This window comes from Erigeron canadensis, chromosome 1, assembly GCF_010389155.1.
Source record: "Erigeron canadensis isolate Cc75 chromosome 1, C_canadensis_v1, whole genome shotgun sequence".
NCBI lineage: Eukaryota > Viridiplantae > Streptophyta > Magnoliopsida > Asterales > Asteraceae > Erigeron > Erigeron canadensis.
Genome location: NC_057761.1, coordinates 2,959,276 through 2,976,073, shown reverse-complemented (window position 1 = coordinate 2,976,073; position 16,798 = coordinate 2,959,276). Strand labels below are relative to the sequence as shown.

Below are 16,798 nucleotides of genomic sequence, written 5' to 3'. Positions count from 1 at the left end.
CAAATGGTTGTAGTCTTGTAGAGATATTTTTAAAATGGTTAAAATGTAGCAGCACCAATAGCTTGCCTATATGCCCAAAAAGTGTGGTGTAAAATTAGGGCTGACGAAGCTAGAATGATTTGAAAATGGTGGCAGAGGCGGGAAGAGGGTTATGGGGGTGGAATTTGATAACCAAAAGCAAAAACAAACTCAAAACCTGATAATATATATAAAATGAACCCACATTCTTGATAACCAAAAGTTTTAAAAGAACAGAACCTTAAGATTCTGAAATACAGTAAATGCAACTGACTGATACCAACTAAGCATTAGCAAAACGTATTCAAAGTGCGAGCAATCTAATTAGCCACATCACCTTTAGCACCATCATCAACTAAAAGAGCCTACTAATAATCACCCATCTCAGCCCAGTCTGCCAAGTCTTCTAGATCCGTTTCTGAGGATAAAGGTAAAGTAACATCAGGAACCTTCAAGTTCGATAGACGTTTGAAACCTCCAGCCTTCAAACGATAGAGAGCCTACCAACAAAAAAGGTAATAAAAAAGGTAAATGACTATGACTAGAAGTCCTCGTACCAAGAGGCTGCTTTGATGTGCAGTTAAACTTATCACTATGACTAGAAGTCCTTGTACCAAGTTTTACATGTTTTACTAAACTTATTATAATCTTGATTTGATGTTGTTTTTTTTTTAATTAAACACGTCGTTATTGAAGCTTTGAAAAACTAGTCATGTTTTAATTCTTCAAATTACAATAGTAACTTTTTTATTGGACAGCCAGGAACTCGAACCAGAGTCAACTCTTTTGACCTAGCAGACTAATGGGCTCTAGAAAAACTCCCAAATTTGGCAAACCACCAGCCATCCAGATTTGCGAAAGTGATCTGCAGTGTTAAGGAAAGTGAAATTTGTGAAAATAGAACGAAAAACATAACTTACATTACAACAGTTATACCCAATGTTAACCTCGTTGACATGGGTAAGGCTTAGTAAAAGCCTTTCAAGCATCTCTTCTTCCCAGTCATGATGCCATGGAACCTTCTTCCCATCATCCCCCTTTTCCGTTTCATAATCCAGACCAACTTTGACTAGAGAAGACACATCTTTCAACAAAATCTTAGACAGCCCCAACTCTTCTTCAATTTTCAATGACAAAATACTAGGAGCATTGATCTCAACAAAATCGACATGATCATCAGAATCGGAATCAAGATATTCAGGAAACACGTATCCAGAGATCACCAAGTTCTTAAGACTCTTGGAAGTAATATCAAGCCGCCCATAACCGTAACAATACTCCAAGTTCAGAGTTTCCAATAAAGGAGTCCCAGACAATATAGTTTCCATCAAATCATCATCCATAATCCCATGTTTAATATACAAAGTCCTTAGGTTTTTCCAACTGATACCTTCAAATGGATCTAACAAGCAGCCAGCCAATGTGAGATCAGTAATACACGAGTTCACGTAAAAAGACTGATCAAAAACAAACCTAGGCTCCAGGTCAAAATAACCCCCATCAAAGAATCTTAGATTTAGGTCTTTTACGTTACAACTAATAGCATAACGGATCCATTTGTTGACTTGAGATTCAAACTGGGGTTCATAACTGGTGGACAGTTCGAATTTGTTGATCGTGGACTGACCACGTTGAGATAAGAACATGTTGACAGAAGAAAAGAAACACGGAAGTGGTGGAACGTAGGTTCTTTCATAGTAATCAACATCACGACGTTTGAATTTAAGATTAGGAATGCAATTCCAAACATGTTTCCATCTTTTAGAGAGTTTACGAGTGTTAACTGCATCTTTTGGGTAAGGCAAGCGAGACACGATTTCAGTAAGTAAGCAATCTGGTAACGCACTTATTCGGTCACTTTTTGCTTCCTTAACAATTTCTTCAATTTTACTCCGTTTTTTACGATGACTTTGCCCTTCTTCGTTTTCCATGGCAGTAAAGAGAAGGAACCTGAACCTTATAAATATTCATAACAAAAATTATTAGACATCTTATTACTAATGTGCCAAACTATGACAAAACAACATTATTCTATTCAATAAATTCTAAGAAAATGGTAAACAAATTTGTACCAAAACATGTACTTTTTAGAAAGGACTAGTGAATGAAAATGTATAAACTTTCCCCGTCTTGCTATTGTATGTATCCAAATTCTAAAAACCTCGTATGTATTTAACTTTTGACTTTTCACGATTGATGTATCATTAAAACAAATAAACAATTGATGTGGGACCACCAGTTGTGCTTAGGTGGTGTTGATTTAGCATGTAATAAGTTACTTGTTATTTAGAGCAATGCTCTCTTCGACACTAGTCCTTGTAAACTGCACATCAAAAAATCCCCTCCTAATAGTTGCCCGCCACTAATCCTTTCCAAAATCTCTAATGCCGCCACTAGTCTAAGTCCCAGACCGTCCCACTTATTTTCGATTCTATATTAATATATGTGAGCGCCGAAAGAAAAATATAAGAAAAGAAAGCAACTTTACATTTGTGGCCACCGCCACAATTGCCTCTTAGGTGAGTTGTGAAAAAAAATAAGAGTTAACTAATAACTACCTACACATACAAGACAATCCCTAATCTGTTCAAGTTGTGGAAAAGGTGAAAAGGTGTAAGGTTAGTCATCTTTTTATTTCTCTAATACTTCTTTTGGGTGGCTCTAGAGGTAATTTTCAGTACAGGAAGTTAAAGACTTTCTCATGAGCGATAAAGACTTGAGTAAGAGATATGTCATAAAATGGTCAAAATGGGTTCCGAAATGCAATATTTCTATGTGGAGGGCTGTTATGGACAGGGATCAAACCATGCTTGTAAGGCGCGAAAGAGTTGTTTTGGGGATATATTATGTGGGCTATACAAGGTACTTCCTAGTTAGCTCAAGTGGTTGAGCACCTGCCTTACAAGCAGGAGGTCTTGGGTTGAAGACTTGAGAAGTACATAAGAATTCTTTCTATAAAGGCTTGGCTTGGGTATACCCAGGTTCAAGTCTGAGGAGGCAAGGTTTACCCCTATTCATCGTCGTGCCTTCGGGCGAATTAGTAGCTCATCGGGTATTTGAAATAGGCATTTCTACTTCGAGGGAGCTCTCTAACACGGACCCGGTTAAGACAACATATGTTAGACCTCTCGTTGTCGAATCGTGACACGAAGTTTTCAAGCGAAATTCACCTTTCAAAAAAAATGTGGGCTATACAAGGAAGAACTCGACTCTGTTGAACACCTGTTGGGGGAATGCAATATGGCCACGATGGTGTGGAATCATATTAGCGTTTGGGGTAAGGTCGGTCCTATATGTGCATTTTCTATTAAGGATTTAGCCAAGATTCATAACCACGTCGGGTTAGGCAAAGCCGGCCTAGAAGATTCATAACCAAATTACACGTACGTTTCCAAAGTTGAATACACACAATGGCGAAACAATCAAAGTTTATTACCGGTTCATCAATGTAAAACTGGAGTTATTTGCTTAATGTGTTACATCACACTTCATGGCGACTGGAAATTAATTTTACAGTACGGTTATTAAAAATGATAATAGAACTTTAAGCTCCTACCAAGATTTTAGGACAAAGAACAAGGAATTGAAAGTTGAATATCCAAATCCAAATAAATATAAAGTTAATGTGTATATAATAATAATAATAATAATAATAATAATAATAATAATACACACCTTCCTTGTAGAGATGATCGAGAGCCAAAATCAAGTAGCGATTACATATTCGAATCAAAAGCAGAAGTGTAAAGAAAAAAAACCGACGTTTCTTCTTTACTCTTTACAGTTTCTTTTTATTACTCGTAAAACTTTTGGGGCATTTATTAGAAAGTAAAGTCGGTTTAGTGTAGCTAATAATTTTAGATTTGATGCATGCGGTATAACTTTGCAATGCTTAAAGCCATGAAATATTAGTAAACTGATTTAACAATTCAAGCCCAGGCCCAATTACTCATACGAGTGGACATACCGCATACGAATACTGTATATGACGATATGTATGTATATATTTAATATGACCTATTCGGATATTTAAATATTTTAATGAGACCTTTTAATGGATTAGCCCAATCTATCTCCCTAAATGGATTAATAAGTTTTCGTTTCCAAACTAAGTAACTAGCTCCTCATGATAATGTTGCAAAATAGATTAAAACACAATTGAATATGTTATGAGAGTTCCATCTAGTAAGAACATCCAATTAGGAGTTAAAGAAAATCAAATTGTTCCCTTACACATTATATAATTTTGGTATCCAACTTTAGGTCCACAAAATACTTTTTGCAACATTTTCTTAAAATCTCTTTTAACATCATCAATTCCGTTAACACCCAACCCGCTTTACACAATCAAGTTATGTGTGCAACACATCGACTTAAGTTGGACAAAACTCTAGGGTCCAATGATACACACTTATTTCACTGAAATTTTCCTTTAATTTGGTTCCAAAAACCTTAATTAAAATATAACAATTTAACCAACCATTGTAGAAATCCACAAATTAACTTCATCCCAAGAACCTTGAATTTAAAAATGAAAACAGTTAAAATTTTATACCTTGGATGAAATCTAATAAGGTGGGATGAAATTCACTAGTTTGTTTTGTTCTCCTCATCCTTTATAAAAATTCAAACTTTGTAAAAGTTCGAACTATACCATCACTCAGACAAAAACCCTCCAATTTCTTTTATCTTACTTCGATGATATCATTATTAATCATTACGGGTTCTAGATAATAGATGAGATTTGAAGGAGTTATATATTTGAAAAGAAATAAAATTGAGATGGAATAAGAGTTGTTGTGAGGGTGGATTAATAGGAGTTTTTCGAAAGTCTTGATATTCCAGGCATACGTGTAATTTAAGAGTGAATAAGGATAGAATGCCGTTAAAAAAATTAATTGAGGTTCAAGAAGAAAAAAATAGACTAATGAGCTATCAAAAAGGAAGGTGGCTATCACTGTGCCACGCCCCTTTTCTCAATGAGTGGTTTTTACACGTTAACCATTAAAATTCTAACCAACTTAATCACATTCTTATATTTAAAGGTTAAATGTGCCAGAATATGGTCAATTAATCCTAAAAAGTTATTATGTGCATAATCGGCTTTATTGTATTTTGGAAAATTATTGTGTACACGTTAATCACCACTTCACCGTTGTTCGTACTTTATGTATCTAGTGGGATGTATAAAAAGCATTGCTTTTTTTGACCCCGTCACAAAACCACCATCTCCGAAACTCAATTGTCTTTACAGATTCATACATATACATAGATCGATCGATCCACAAAAATCCTCCAAATTATTTCAACTTCTTAATAATCACCCCCTCCTAAAATTTTTGGATCTATTATTACTCTCCCATAATTATAATTATCTGATTCATCTATCATCAGGTTTGATCTTCTTATTTTTATTTCTAAATCTATTTATATCTTTCATTCCATCCAGTTGTATAAATAATTTGTTTATTTTTTACAAAGTATTCCTTTTTAATTTATATTTTGTATATATATATATATATATGATGGGTATGTATGTATTTATGTTATTTATATTTAGGTAGGGGTTTTTAAAAGAGAAAAGACAGCATATTAATAATGGGGGGAGTCATGTCAAGATTCTGGTTCATGTTATTTCCTGCTAAGGAATACAAGATTGTTGTTGTCGGGTTGGATAATGCCGGAAAAACGACCACCCTTTATAAGTTGCATCTTGGTGAGGTTGTCACGACTCATCCTACTGTTGGTAGCAACGTCGAGGAGCTCGTGTATAAGAATATACGATTTGAGGTATCAGCTTGTTATTTTTAAAGTGTTTTAAGTTACGTTGTGTTTTGCACGATCAATTAAGTCGCAAATCATTTTAGGATTGTAGGTATTAGTCATAGGGTTATATAGATACTAGGATTAGTGAATGACATGGCCTTTTTAAGGATATTTGGTTTGTCGTATGTAATATATTGGTATTATTGGTCAATTTAGAGGCAAGATAGTGTGCTCACCGTGTGGTGTTCTCTATGAACCCAAACTAACTTTCTTTCCACATCCTCATTAGATGATTTAGGTTATGATGGAAACAAACCGCTTCTTGCTTGAGACGGAATAATTGAGTCTAGAAAAAGAGGAGGAGACTTCATCTACTGAATTACTGATCAAATGACATGGTGGATAATTGTGTGTGCTAAAGTGTGAGTGTTAATATGCATATGTAAAGTGTATGACAAAAATGACAAGCATGTAAAGCATACAAGTATAACAAGCATAACTAACATACAAGGATACTCACAAACATACATATATGAACATCTTCAAAGAGTGCTCAGGTTCGAGTCCTAACTCCTACCATAGGCATATTTGGGGGTGGTCACAGGTATTTACCTTTGACCTATAGTGGGCCTGGGTGAGTTTTCTCTTCGAGATCTCTAGGTGATAGTCGTTTCTCATCGGGGGTGTAAATTGGGGATCTATTCTGCGAGGGTGCTCTCTAGCGTGGACCCAATTAAGACAACGTATGCTTGACCTCCCATCATTCGCAAGTATTTTACACCTTTAAACAAACATACATTTATGAACATATTAACATATATAAATTTATAAGTCTATGTAGGTCTATGTAATAGGGCTGTTATAATGTCTATGCTAAATGTGTATTTGTATATCTCAGACTAGATCATAAATTCATAATTGGTTATGTACTAACGGGAGCCTAAGTCTCTTAAGCTGGCACATTTCCCTCTATGTGAGCGCCCACCCTATTCATCTGCTCTATAAGTAAATCTGAACCTAGGAGCAATGGAAACTAACCCCTTATGGTAACCTAAGTCTCATAGGCAACCTACATAAACCTACCCCTAAAGAGTGAGACTCCAAGTACTCCTGTGTTTTTATCAGAGGTTTTTTCCTCTATGTTTCCAGTTTTTCACTAATTTATCTTAGCTATCATATCGTTTTCGTTTTTTAAGGTCATACAAAAACTATTTTATAGAGCTGGTTTGGCTTCATCGCTGCGGAGAAATTGGAGATTACCACGCAGTTAGATTTTTCTTTCATGTGCTCACTTGGTAGAAATATCATTACTGTCTTAAATTTCCTTCTGTTTAAAGAAATTGTATGGAAACTATGATTTTAGTTTTCAAAAGTATAAATACTTTGGAGCTAAATTGTGAAACCAAAATCTTGCAACACCTTTCAACATGATCCAATGACACTTATGCGGCATGAGCCAGAGTGCAAAATTATTTATCCTATAAATAATGATTGACTTAAGGAATGAGAAATAGGCCAGACCAGTCTATTCTTACTTTAAAAGGATGTTTCTTCTAAAGAATTTGCCATGATTTATCTGATTCATGCATAATATCATGAATATGGTAAGCGATCACTTGTGGTCTAGATGTTAAGAAGGCATTTAAATGCTCTGATGTCTTAGAGGGTATGGCTGAGTTGCTTTCCTGCTGCAGTTGCATAAAGTTAAGGCACTTGTGGTCTATATGTTAAGAACAACATCGCAATATATGACATGTCTAAGAACTAGTTGCCTTGAGACCTCGGATATACTGTTGGGCCAAGGTATGCTGATGCAACTACTGTTGCATAGGAACCAAGGGATTGGAAACTTACCTACTCTGGAATATGACGAAATTGCTATAGAACACTCCGTGAATGTACAGATTTTGTGTTTATTGAAATCTGTACACTAAGTTATTTCACCCAAGTATGTCATGAGCAATTGAGCATTAACATGTTCAAAGGTGGTATACTTTTTTGACCATATAAGATGATAGTTTATTAATTCATAGATGTATTAACGCGCTTAAATATCAGTTTAAAATCCCGAATTACAGCACAGTTAGCAAAGGTGTTGGATAGTCCCAAGAAGCTTTTTTTGTTTTTAGGTCCTTATCTTTATTTTGTTTTATTATTATATTATGACTTCCATGCACAATTTATTGTTATCTTTTCCCTGTTTCTGCTACTAACATTAATCATCAGAGATACGATGATATATAATTAGTTAGATGCACGAGTCACTAAGAAAAACACACAAAGAGCAAATGCATAGGGATATAGCTTCACACACTTAGGGATCAGATACAACCGCAGAAAGTAAAAAAGGAGTATGAAAATAAACACCACACGAATATACATGGTCTGGTAAAAAAGGAATGGCACCCATTCCCATTGGCTAACATGTCTATTTTGAAGTCCCATCACCCACATTTACTATGCCTTCGTCACAATCAGGACTTGAACCCACAACCTCTTGATTGTCGGCCCACTTTGATCACTGGTTAGGTCTTTTGATACTACCAAGTCTTAACAATTTCGGATTAGGGCTCACGGTTACATTGGATAGTGTGTAGTCCATGTGGACCAGATGTGTGATTATCATTGGTCAATAGTATGTCGTTTAAGCTAGTTAGTCTATAGATACTTGTCCTAATCCTGTAAATCATTTTAATCGCTTTTATAATCACAAAAATCACACAGTTACTAAATACTAAAAGAGGGCTCAATTGTGGTCGCTCCTCAATTAGATATACAAGCTCTTTGTGTATCTATATAGCTTGTGAATCACAAGCTGTTCTTTTAATCTCACCTTTTATCCACCATTAGTGAGCTCTGAGAAGCTTGGAGCTTATCATACGAGTGTGGCCTGTCATTCTAAATTTTCTCCTCCCTCTGAGATAGGTTGTAAATATTGCTTTTCGTTATCGTATCGGCCGACCCCCGATAAGCGATATATCGGATATATTGGGGATATATCGGGTACCCTAGTCCCTAAATTGTAAAGGAATTTATCTAAAATATATATACATAGTAGCAATATATACAATTTGTAATGCAAACTTAAGGTTACAGACCTTTCATTCAAGCTACTATCTTCATTTACGTGAAAAAGACTGATGAGGAAGAAAGAAACATACTGGACCATTAATTTGACCGCCAGAGTTCGATGGTGGTGGATTCACCGGAGATTGGCCGGCGGTGGATTCGCCGGAGACTGGAGGGAGGAGAAGCTGGAGTTGAGGATGGAATCGTACGGGAGGCAAGGTGGGATTTAGGTGGGTGAAAGCATGGAATGAAGTTTAGAAACCCTAAAATTGATAAAAGCCAGGTTTATTTTGAAAAAAAAAAGTCAAAATTTTTTTTTGACCGAAAAGCCCGATATTGACCGATAAGTGCCGAGTTTGACCAAAACGAAAAACTGCCCCGATTATACATTTTTCTTATCAGTGAACCCCCGATAAGCGATAAATCGCCGATATATCGGCCGATAAATCCGATATTTACAACACTGCCTCTGAGGCGCTCAAGTGTCTTCATATTTCTGCTCTGTAACGGCTGTTTGATTGTGAAACAGTAATCAGACCTCGCAACTGAACGAAAGTGTAATTGCATTTTTTTTTTTCTTTTTACTTTATCATACCTTGCTGTCATAGTCAATGTTTTTGACATTTACTACATTGCTTCTTGGTAAGTATATAGCAGCTCTTTGATAGGGATATGAGTAATATGTATAATACATGCTATCTTGTTTTATAACATTACAATGTCGATTGTGTCATGGCATGAAGTGGCATAGCTATTATTTTGTCTTCAAGTATCATGTGCTATCATGGGTAAAGACTAGTTACCACATGTAATCCCATCAACATACTCTAGCTCCTGGTTTGAGATAAATCTAACTAAGTGATGAACAGGTGTGGGATCTAGGTGGGCAGGAAAGATTACGGACATCATGGGCTACTTATTATCGTGGAACCCATGCTGTGATTGCAGTTATAGACAGTACAGACAGGGCTAGGATTTCGATCATGAAAGATGAACTGTTCAGATTGCTCCCAAATGAGGATCTTCAAAATGCAGTACTTCTGGTATTTGCAAACAAGCAGGACTTGAAGGATGCAATGACCCCAGCTGAAATAACAGATGCTCTTTCCCTTCACAGTATCAAGAACCATGATTGGCACATTCAAGCATGTTCTGCCCTTACAGGTGACGGGCTCTACGATGGTTTGGGTTGGATTGCTCAAAGAGTTACAGGAAAAGCAACATGAAGGAAAAAAAATCACATTTTGTTAAAGTTTTATTGTTAAAATACACACGGAACTTGTGTACAATCTGATTCCAGGCTTTTTATCCGTTTCATTTTGAGATTCATGATGCTGTAACATAATTTGTCACCTGGTTATTAAAGGTATCATAGTGCTTTACTTTCTCTTTTATGTTTTTTCCTGTTAATAATTCAAGACTCGACATCTGATCAGCGAGCGCTGTAAATATTAAGGCAAATCCCTCCCATATAGATGACCTTTATAGTTCCCAAGACTTCTCTCAACATCTTACGTACAAGTAACGATTTTAAAAGAGACCCCCTCTGCGAAACATCTATCATTATCTCCCAAAACTTGTATTTTGACAACCATTCTAATGATGTTGCTAAAGTTTTGACCAATGTTTTAAAAACCGGTATATGCCGGCCGGTATTACCGGTATCGGAAGGTACCCGGTATTTTAAGTCCGGTATTCTTACTATTCAATACCGGCCGGTATTTCCGGTGTCCCGGTATTTTAATTTACTTTTTTTGAATTTTTTTAAAAAATATTTTTATGATACTTTAATGTCGTTTGTAAACTTTAAAACTTATATTTTGTAATGAAATACCTATATGGTATTATTTATGAGTGGATTTATATCATAATTAATCGTACCGGCCGATATAACTAATATACCGGTTTTTAAAACATTGGTTTTGACAAAGCTCTTATGTGATGGAAATGTATTTGGTTTAGAATAAACATGGAGGAATGTAGTTATTGAAGATCTGAGAGTTAAAATGACAATTGACCAAGGTGTTCGATGTATGTTTTAAGAACACTTTGGTTTACTAAACGCTTAAAATGGATGATGAATGGTAATGAGAAGTGTAGTCTAGTGATCGAAGATGTGTCTAAAATGAGACAATTTACTGTTCAAGACACTCTAAATCCGACAGAAAAACACATTCTTATATTAAAACGAAGAGGAAAACACTTTTCTATACGCTTTAAGTAGACATCTACTTTGGTACAGAAAACGGATAAACTGATATAAATAAAGGAATCGATATAGCTTTATTATTTTTTAGGGATGGTATAAATGTATAATACTTAGTAAACTATAAAACCCTTAAAGTAATTAAATAACTAGAACTAGAACCACTTTGACCATTGTGGAGGTGAAAGTTTTTAGCTGACCCTATAATGCTTTTTAATTTTCGGAAAAGAAATGGGAGATGAATTTGAGGAAGAAGATGGCGATGTAAAGAAGAAAAGAAAAAGAATAGGTGAAGTTAAAATATGTACAGAAGTTTATACATATTTGTGCACTTGTATATTCAGAGGCCTAATCTCACATTCCAAAATATATAATTCTATTTGATAAACTTGGAACTACATCCACTATGTCACCATGCTAACATTAAATAATTTCCAACAACATTACTTTCAGAAAACTGATTTCCTCAGATAATAAAATCAAAACTAGAAGAATTTGTCATTCTGCACAAGAAAATCTCCTCTAATTCTCAGTCAGACAGATTTGTTCCTATATTTGGTCGTGATTGTAAAATGACACCATCGCAGCAATCTGGTAAAGAATGTCTTCACATTATGCAGCATTTGCAATCTGGCTTATCTTGTGGTCCTTCGAACCATCTATCCCATGATGGATTTGTTGGTCCCTTTGTCCTGCCAAAACAAACAAGAACACACTAAATTTAGAGCAGCACATCAATATAATCTTCGGAAACCCAGATACAAAACTAACGACAGAGCAAAGGAGATTCGAAGAGGCATCCTATCAGATGTGCTCATCTTATATAATATTTTGTATATATATAGGTGTTTTAAGCATTTTAATATTGTGTAAAGTGATACATATATGTATAACTTTCCCATAAAAAAAAAAAAGTTTAAGTTAAATAATTGAAGACTTGAAGCAATTCGTAAAGTTTTCCCCCTCATAAAATCTGTTTTCCAGCTCTGTGAAAAGCATATCTGAATAATCCCTAAATGAACTTGTAGTCATACACCAAAAACCACAAAATGCATTTTGGGATTGATCTGGAGAGGGTAATGAGAACTTGTAGAACTAACGTTAAAAAAAAAAAACAGGCTATATTACACTGGAAGTAGCGGATCAGGTCTTGATTCAACATCGCTGAGGATTCTGGTGAACATAATAAAATAGGGGTTATAAAGTTGTGAATACTGAGGTCAATTTTGTTCACATAGTATTCCTACTTACCCCTTGCATACAATTGAAGCTGCTTCCATATTCTCAAGTAGTTCTAACTCTTTCTGCACAATATCACACGCAGAAAACATTACATGTCATCAAGAGGTCAGAACACCTAAGAACAATCATCATCTTTTATTGTAACTGTATAAGCACAATATGAATCAGAAAATGGTGCAATTTCATTCAATATACCCAAGCCTCGTGTCCTATGTTCTTATTGCTTCCTATTTTCCTTGTGCTTTCTTAACATCAAGTTATGCTATCTCAAAAGATGTTTTGTTATATAAAGGAATTTATTTAACCAGAACAAAATTTTAAACTACTATAGATGCATCCAACCTACGTGCTAAAAACTGGAAAATTTCAACAATCAAGCTTGCGTAACCTGTCCTTTTAAGAATATACCATCAGAAAAGGCATATAATAAGCACAAACGCACAACCTTTTTCTTTCTATTAAAAAAACCATGGGCAACATGAGCTTGGTGTACAACATTCTCTCTTGCATATTGGAAAGGATTGCCAAAAGTCAAATACAAAGACACTGAGATAACTAAATACCGCCTCGTGTCCCTTTACCCATAGTGTTACGTGTTTACCATCTCTTATGTTGGTCATCGGACTAGTCGGTGAGTTGCCGACACTGCATCGGTTAACCATTGAGATAACTTCTCATATATCCCTATATATACTAACGATTATACTATACTAATGAAACTGAAACGAGCTATTGACGGCTTGAGCAATCACATTTCTTTGTTGCGAACTACACATATAATTTAACAGAACCATATATTCCATAGAAAAAGGTCTATAAATAGATCTAAAGAAAAAACCATACCACTTTGAAGTTTAGACACTTTAAATTCAAAAGCTTATCAGCTTGTGAAGAAATGAATAATATACTTCTTCTTTCAGTGAAAATCGCAGCAAATAATGCCACACACTTCCATTTCCAAAACAATTACGAAAACCAACCCATTTTCAAAAAGTTTCACAGAATTACAGGCAACTTCGACTAGCCCGTGTTCAGAAAATCAGGTGAAAGTAGTTTGTTATTTGTTGTAGTAATGTAATTTTTAAAAAATCAATGTTTGATAAATCAACATGACCAAGGAAAACAATTCCACAAAATCTAAACTTGTTGACAATTAGCAAAAAACCTGAAAGCAATCATCATTCCATACAATATACATAAATATATCTGGTTAACCTAGGTATACGACCCTCTGTGCGAGCCACGGCGACCACTTGCATTGCAAGTAGCCCGGAGTCGTATCATTTGAACTTGAAACCTCGGAATATTTTCACCACTGTTAGAGACCAAACTTTTACCACCAGGGCACCACCGTTGTGGTTATATATATATATATATATATATATATCGGCGGTACCACATGGGGGGCAAAGGGGGCAAATGCCCCTCAAAATTTAGATTTTGTCATGTAGTTTCAAAATTTTCAATCGATTTTAAAAAATTTCTTATAAGTTTTTAACATTTTGACCCTTTTATATTTATATTTCACGGATTTTTTAATTTTGCCCCTTCTGGGAATTTTTTCTGATACCGCCTATATATATCATATTGCACACACATACACACTCACAGAACAAACCAACATATACGATCTTGAATTATGTTCAAGATGACATCTTTAAGATAGAATTGCAATTAAAAGACAAAACCCACAAAAACCCATATAGCAAAATCATTAATATACATAAAATATTTTAAAAAATCTTTAAAAAATATATAAAAAACCTGTAAAGATTGAGTATCTTGGTGAAGTCTGTTCAATGCAGCAGAAATTCTATGTTTCCCTGCTGCTGCTGCCACTGATCTTACCTGCTCTGATTCTTCTACTTTTTGCATCTCTCTCTTTTATTATTATTATTATTAATTTATTATTATATATCTCTATGAAAATATGAAAAGGAAATTGGCGTAAAAGTTAAAACCCTAACACATCAACCCTTTGGAAGATATGAAATAGAAGAATAGACAAGGAAGATTTTTGGGTTGGTTTGATGTGTAAAATTTAATGGTGATTTTGGTTGGAATAAAGAAGGGCAAAAACGCGTTGCTATTTTGGGATTATTATTTTCTTTTGCCTTTCTCAAATCTTTCCATAATGAATAATAAGACAAAAAAATACACATAGTCAAGCTGGGGACCTTTGAATGAATCATACTAGGCATGAGCACGGTCAAAAACCCGGACCGGACTGGACCGGCTAGGACCGAGGACCGAAATGGCAAGGAAAGCTAAACCGAAGACCGGCTCTCGGGCGTTCCGGTTCGGTCTCGGGTTATACCGGGTCGGGTTCGGTCTTTGAATAATAGGACCGAAATTGAAGGTTACCCTTGAAAATCTTGTTGGGCCTTTAAATCCGATCAGTAGCACATAGTGAAGATCTGGGCGTGATGGAAGTTTTACGTTTTCTTTTTTTTGTAATTAACTTTTGTTGTAAGTTGTGTTGTATATTATATATAGATAAAACATAGATATAGAAAAGTAGATAGATGGGTATCTACCTGTTGTAGAAGTTTAGAAGATGAAGAATAAATAATGAAAATGATGATGATACTGCAAAATTGGATTTATGTGTGTAGTAGGGACGTGGGGGTATTGGTGGTCTAGTAGATCATGGGGTGGGTGGTTTTAATATTTATAAAACCTTTTATAGTCCTCACAATTTTCCAAACCTATTTGAACCCATCAGATCATATATATATATCTAAGCATTCTCTTATTTCCACGTTTCTACCTTTATCTTAACATTACATTTTGTGGATACTTTTTGTCCACATATCATGTCCCTTATTTTTTTACTCCGTGAAATACAAACAAAACCAAAAGTTTTTGAGTTATCTCTCATATTGCTATACAAATCAGTTTTATGCTTTCCGTATTTACATAACGTGATTGAAAACAATAAAAGTTCAAGATCAAGTTGCAGCAACAACACAACACCTTCAGTGGCAGTTGTTTATCTTCAAGTTCTCTTCTTCAATTTAATGTTAAAAGAAGCCTTACCAATAATGAGTATTATAACTTTCTTTACAAACCCTTTTCTTTATTCTTCTATCTACTTTCTGTATTTCTATAGATATATTTTTTATATCTATGTAAATGAATAATATATGTAAAAACACCATATTATGGAGTATGGTCGGGTTTCGGTCATGGACCGGCTTTTTCCGGGTTTTAGACCGAACCGGATCGAAGACCGAAGTTTCATGAAATCCTAGACCGAAGACCGGACCGTTTGTGGCTCGGTCGGGCCGGTTTGGGCCGGTCTCGGTTGGTCTTGATCGGGCTTCGGGTTTTCGGTCCATATGCTTATGCCTAAATCATAGAGTGTTTGTAGTGGTTCACACCACCACACCAGGTGGTGTGACACATCAGCACTACACAATACACCACACCACATCTGTAACAATAAACATACAGCATCATATTTTTATATTAAAATATAACATTTTTTATTTACTAATAAAGAAAAACAAGAAGGACATGACTTGATTGTCAACGTGGAAAGAAAGACCTTGGAAATTCCACACGATGAGGATATTGAATATGTAATGGCTCCACCTCATGTTGTCAAGGTGGAAGTTTCAACCTTGTCCATACCACCAACCATTACAAGGGCTCTTAACATGAGTTAGAACCAACTCGAAGGATACTTTACAAATCTAAGTATCATCCTTTGAATTATCACAAAATAGACTTACGCCCGTACATTGCGGCGTCAGTGAGGATAGTGGTGGCGTTAATGAGTTGCGGAAGTGTTGGTGACAGGTGATGGAGGTAGTAGCGGTGACGGTAGTGGGGGCGGCAGTGGGGGAGCGATAGTAATAAATATAAAAGTAATTGATATTAAGGGTGCTAGTATAGTTATTTTAAGGGTTGATGATATTGTAAAATATTTCATTAGTGAATAAAAAATAGATGTATTTTTGGTTTTCCAAAGGCTAAATTTTTTTTTTTTTTAAAAAAGTGTCATTCATTTTATTAGATAGTAAAGATAAATATTAATTTTAATGCATCCAAACCGTTTATATTAATAATCTTTAGAGTTATCATTAACAAAATTTTTCTTTTAAACAATTTTTTTATAGTAACTGTCCACTCGTAAGTTTAGATTTATAAAATAATATTTAGTATTACTTTTTAACGAATTATGACTCTAATAAAGAATGAACTTTAAAATATTGTCCTCAAAAGCTAAGGTATTAACTATTTGATTCAAATCTTGCTCTAAAGCTTTAATATTAATAGATAGTGATAACTAATTAGAAATCAACATTTGTATATAGGGCAAGTCACCAAAAGATAATCTACTTTTATAAAATAGTTGTTTTGTATTAATTTTTTTTTTCTAATCATATAGTTCATTGTACTATTTAAATCTAACAAATAATACATACTTTTAAAAGTGATCATTTTATATAATCTACTTTTTTATAGTTACTTAGCTCACTGTATTATTTA

At 34.8% G+C, this 16,798-nt stretch overlaps 3 protein-coding genes across 5 annotated transcripts; 1 reads left to right on the top strand and 2 right to left on the bottom strand.

Annotated features, from left to right (window-relative positions):
* Positions 1–227: 227 nt before the first annotated feature.
* On the bottom strand, positions 228–3,831 carry LOC122585712 (F-box/LRR-repeat protein 25-like). 2 transcript variants are annotated; one of them, XM_043757835.1, is made up of 3 exons: positions 3,694–3,831; positions 939–1,974; positions 228–518 (listed from the first exon to the last, which is right to left on the bottom strand). In XM_043757835.1, the coding sequence occupies exons 2-3, from the start codon at positions 1,947–1,949 to the stop codon at positions 387–389; spliced, it is 1,143 nt and encodes a 380-aa protein (XP_043613770.1). In that variant the 5' UTR covers positions 1,950–1,974; positions 3,694–3,831; the 3' UTR covers positions 228–386. The 2 variants fall into 2 exon arrangements, with proteins under 2 accessions (XP_043613770.1, XP_043613771.1); XM_043757836.1 differs by having other exon boundaries at positions 939–1,968.
* A 1,394-nt stretch (positions 3,832–5,225) lies between these two features.
* LOC122586174 (ADP-ribosylation factor-like protein 5) lies at positions 5,226–10,247 on the top strand. The gene is made up of 3 exons (XM_043758280.1): positions 5,226–5,412; positions 5,579–5,808; positions 9,723–10,247. Exons 2-3 carry the CDS (start codon positions 5,617–5,619, stop codon positions 10,077–10,079), a joined length of 549 nt encoding a protein of 182 aa, XP_043614215.1. The 5' UTR covers positions 5,226–5,412; positions 5,579–5,616; the 3' UTR covers positions 10,080–10,247.
* A 1,077-nt stretch (positions 10,248–11,324) lies between these two features.
* On the bottom strand, positions 11,325–14,951 carry LOC122609245 (guanine nucleotide-binding protein subunit gamma 1-like). 2 transcript variants are annotated; one of them, XM_043782306.1, is made up of 4 exons: positions 14,066–14,943; positions 12,311–12,363; positions 12,188–12,232; positions 11,325–11,751 (listed from the first exon to the last, which is right to left on the bottom strand). In XM_043782306.1, the coding sequence occupies exons 1-4, from the start codon at positions 14,174–14,176 to the stop codon at positions 11,667–11,669; spliced, it is 294 nt and encodes a 97-aa protein (XP_043638241.1). In that variant the 5' UTR covers positions 14,177–14,943; the 3' UTR covers positions 11,325–11,666. The 2 variants fall into 2 exon arrangements, with proteins under 2 accessions (XP_043638241.1, XP_043638249.1); XM_043782314.1 differs by lacking the exon at positions 12,188–12,232 and having other exon boundaries at positions 14,066–14,951.
* Between the last annotated feature and the right edge of the window lie 1,847 nt (positions 14,952–16,798).

Coding starts and splice junctions, on each gene's coding strand:
- LOC122586174 (XM_043758280.1), top strand. CDS start 5,617: ATGGGGGGAGTCATGTCAAGATTCTGGTTCATGTTATTTCCTGCTAAG. Junction 5,809..9,722: donor ATAAGAATATACGATTTGAG/GTATCAGCTTGT, acceptor AGTGATGAACAG/GTGTGGGATCTAGGTGGGCA.
- LOC122609245 (XM_043782306.1), bottom strand. CDS start 14,176: ATGCAAAAAGTAGAAGAATCAGAGCAGGTAAGATCAGTGGCAGCAGCA. Junction 12,364..14,065: donor AAGATACTCAATCTTTACAG/GTTTTTTATATA, acceptor GATATTGTGCAG/AAAGAGTTAGAACTACTTGA. Junction 11,752..12,187: donor CCTGATCCGCTACTTCCAGT/GTAATATAGCCT, acceptor TTGTTTTGGCAG/GACAAAGGGACCAACAAATC.
- LOC122585712 (XM_043757835.1), bottom strand. CDS start 1,949: ATGGAAAACGAAGAAGGGCAAAGTCATCGTAAAAAACGGAGTAAAATT. Junction 519..938: donor TTGGGTATAACTGTTGTAAT/GTAAGTTATGTT, acceptor TTTTGTTGGTAG/GCTCTCTATCGTTTGAAGGC.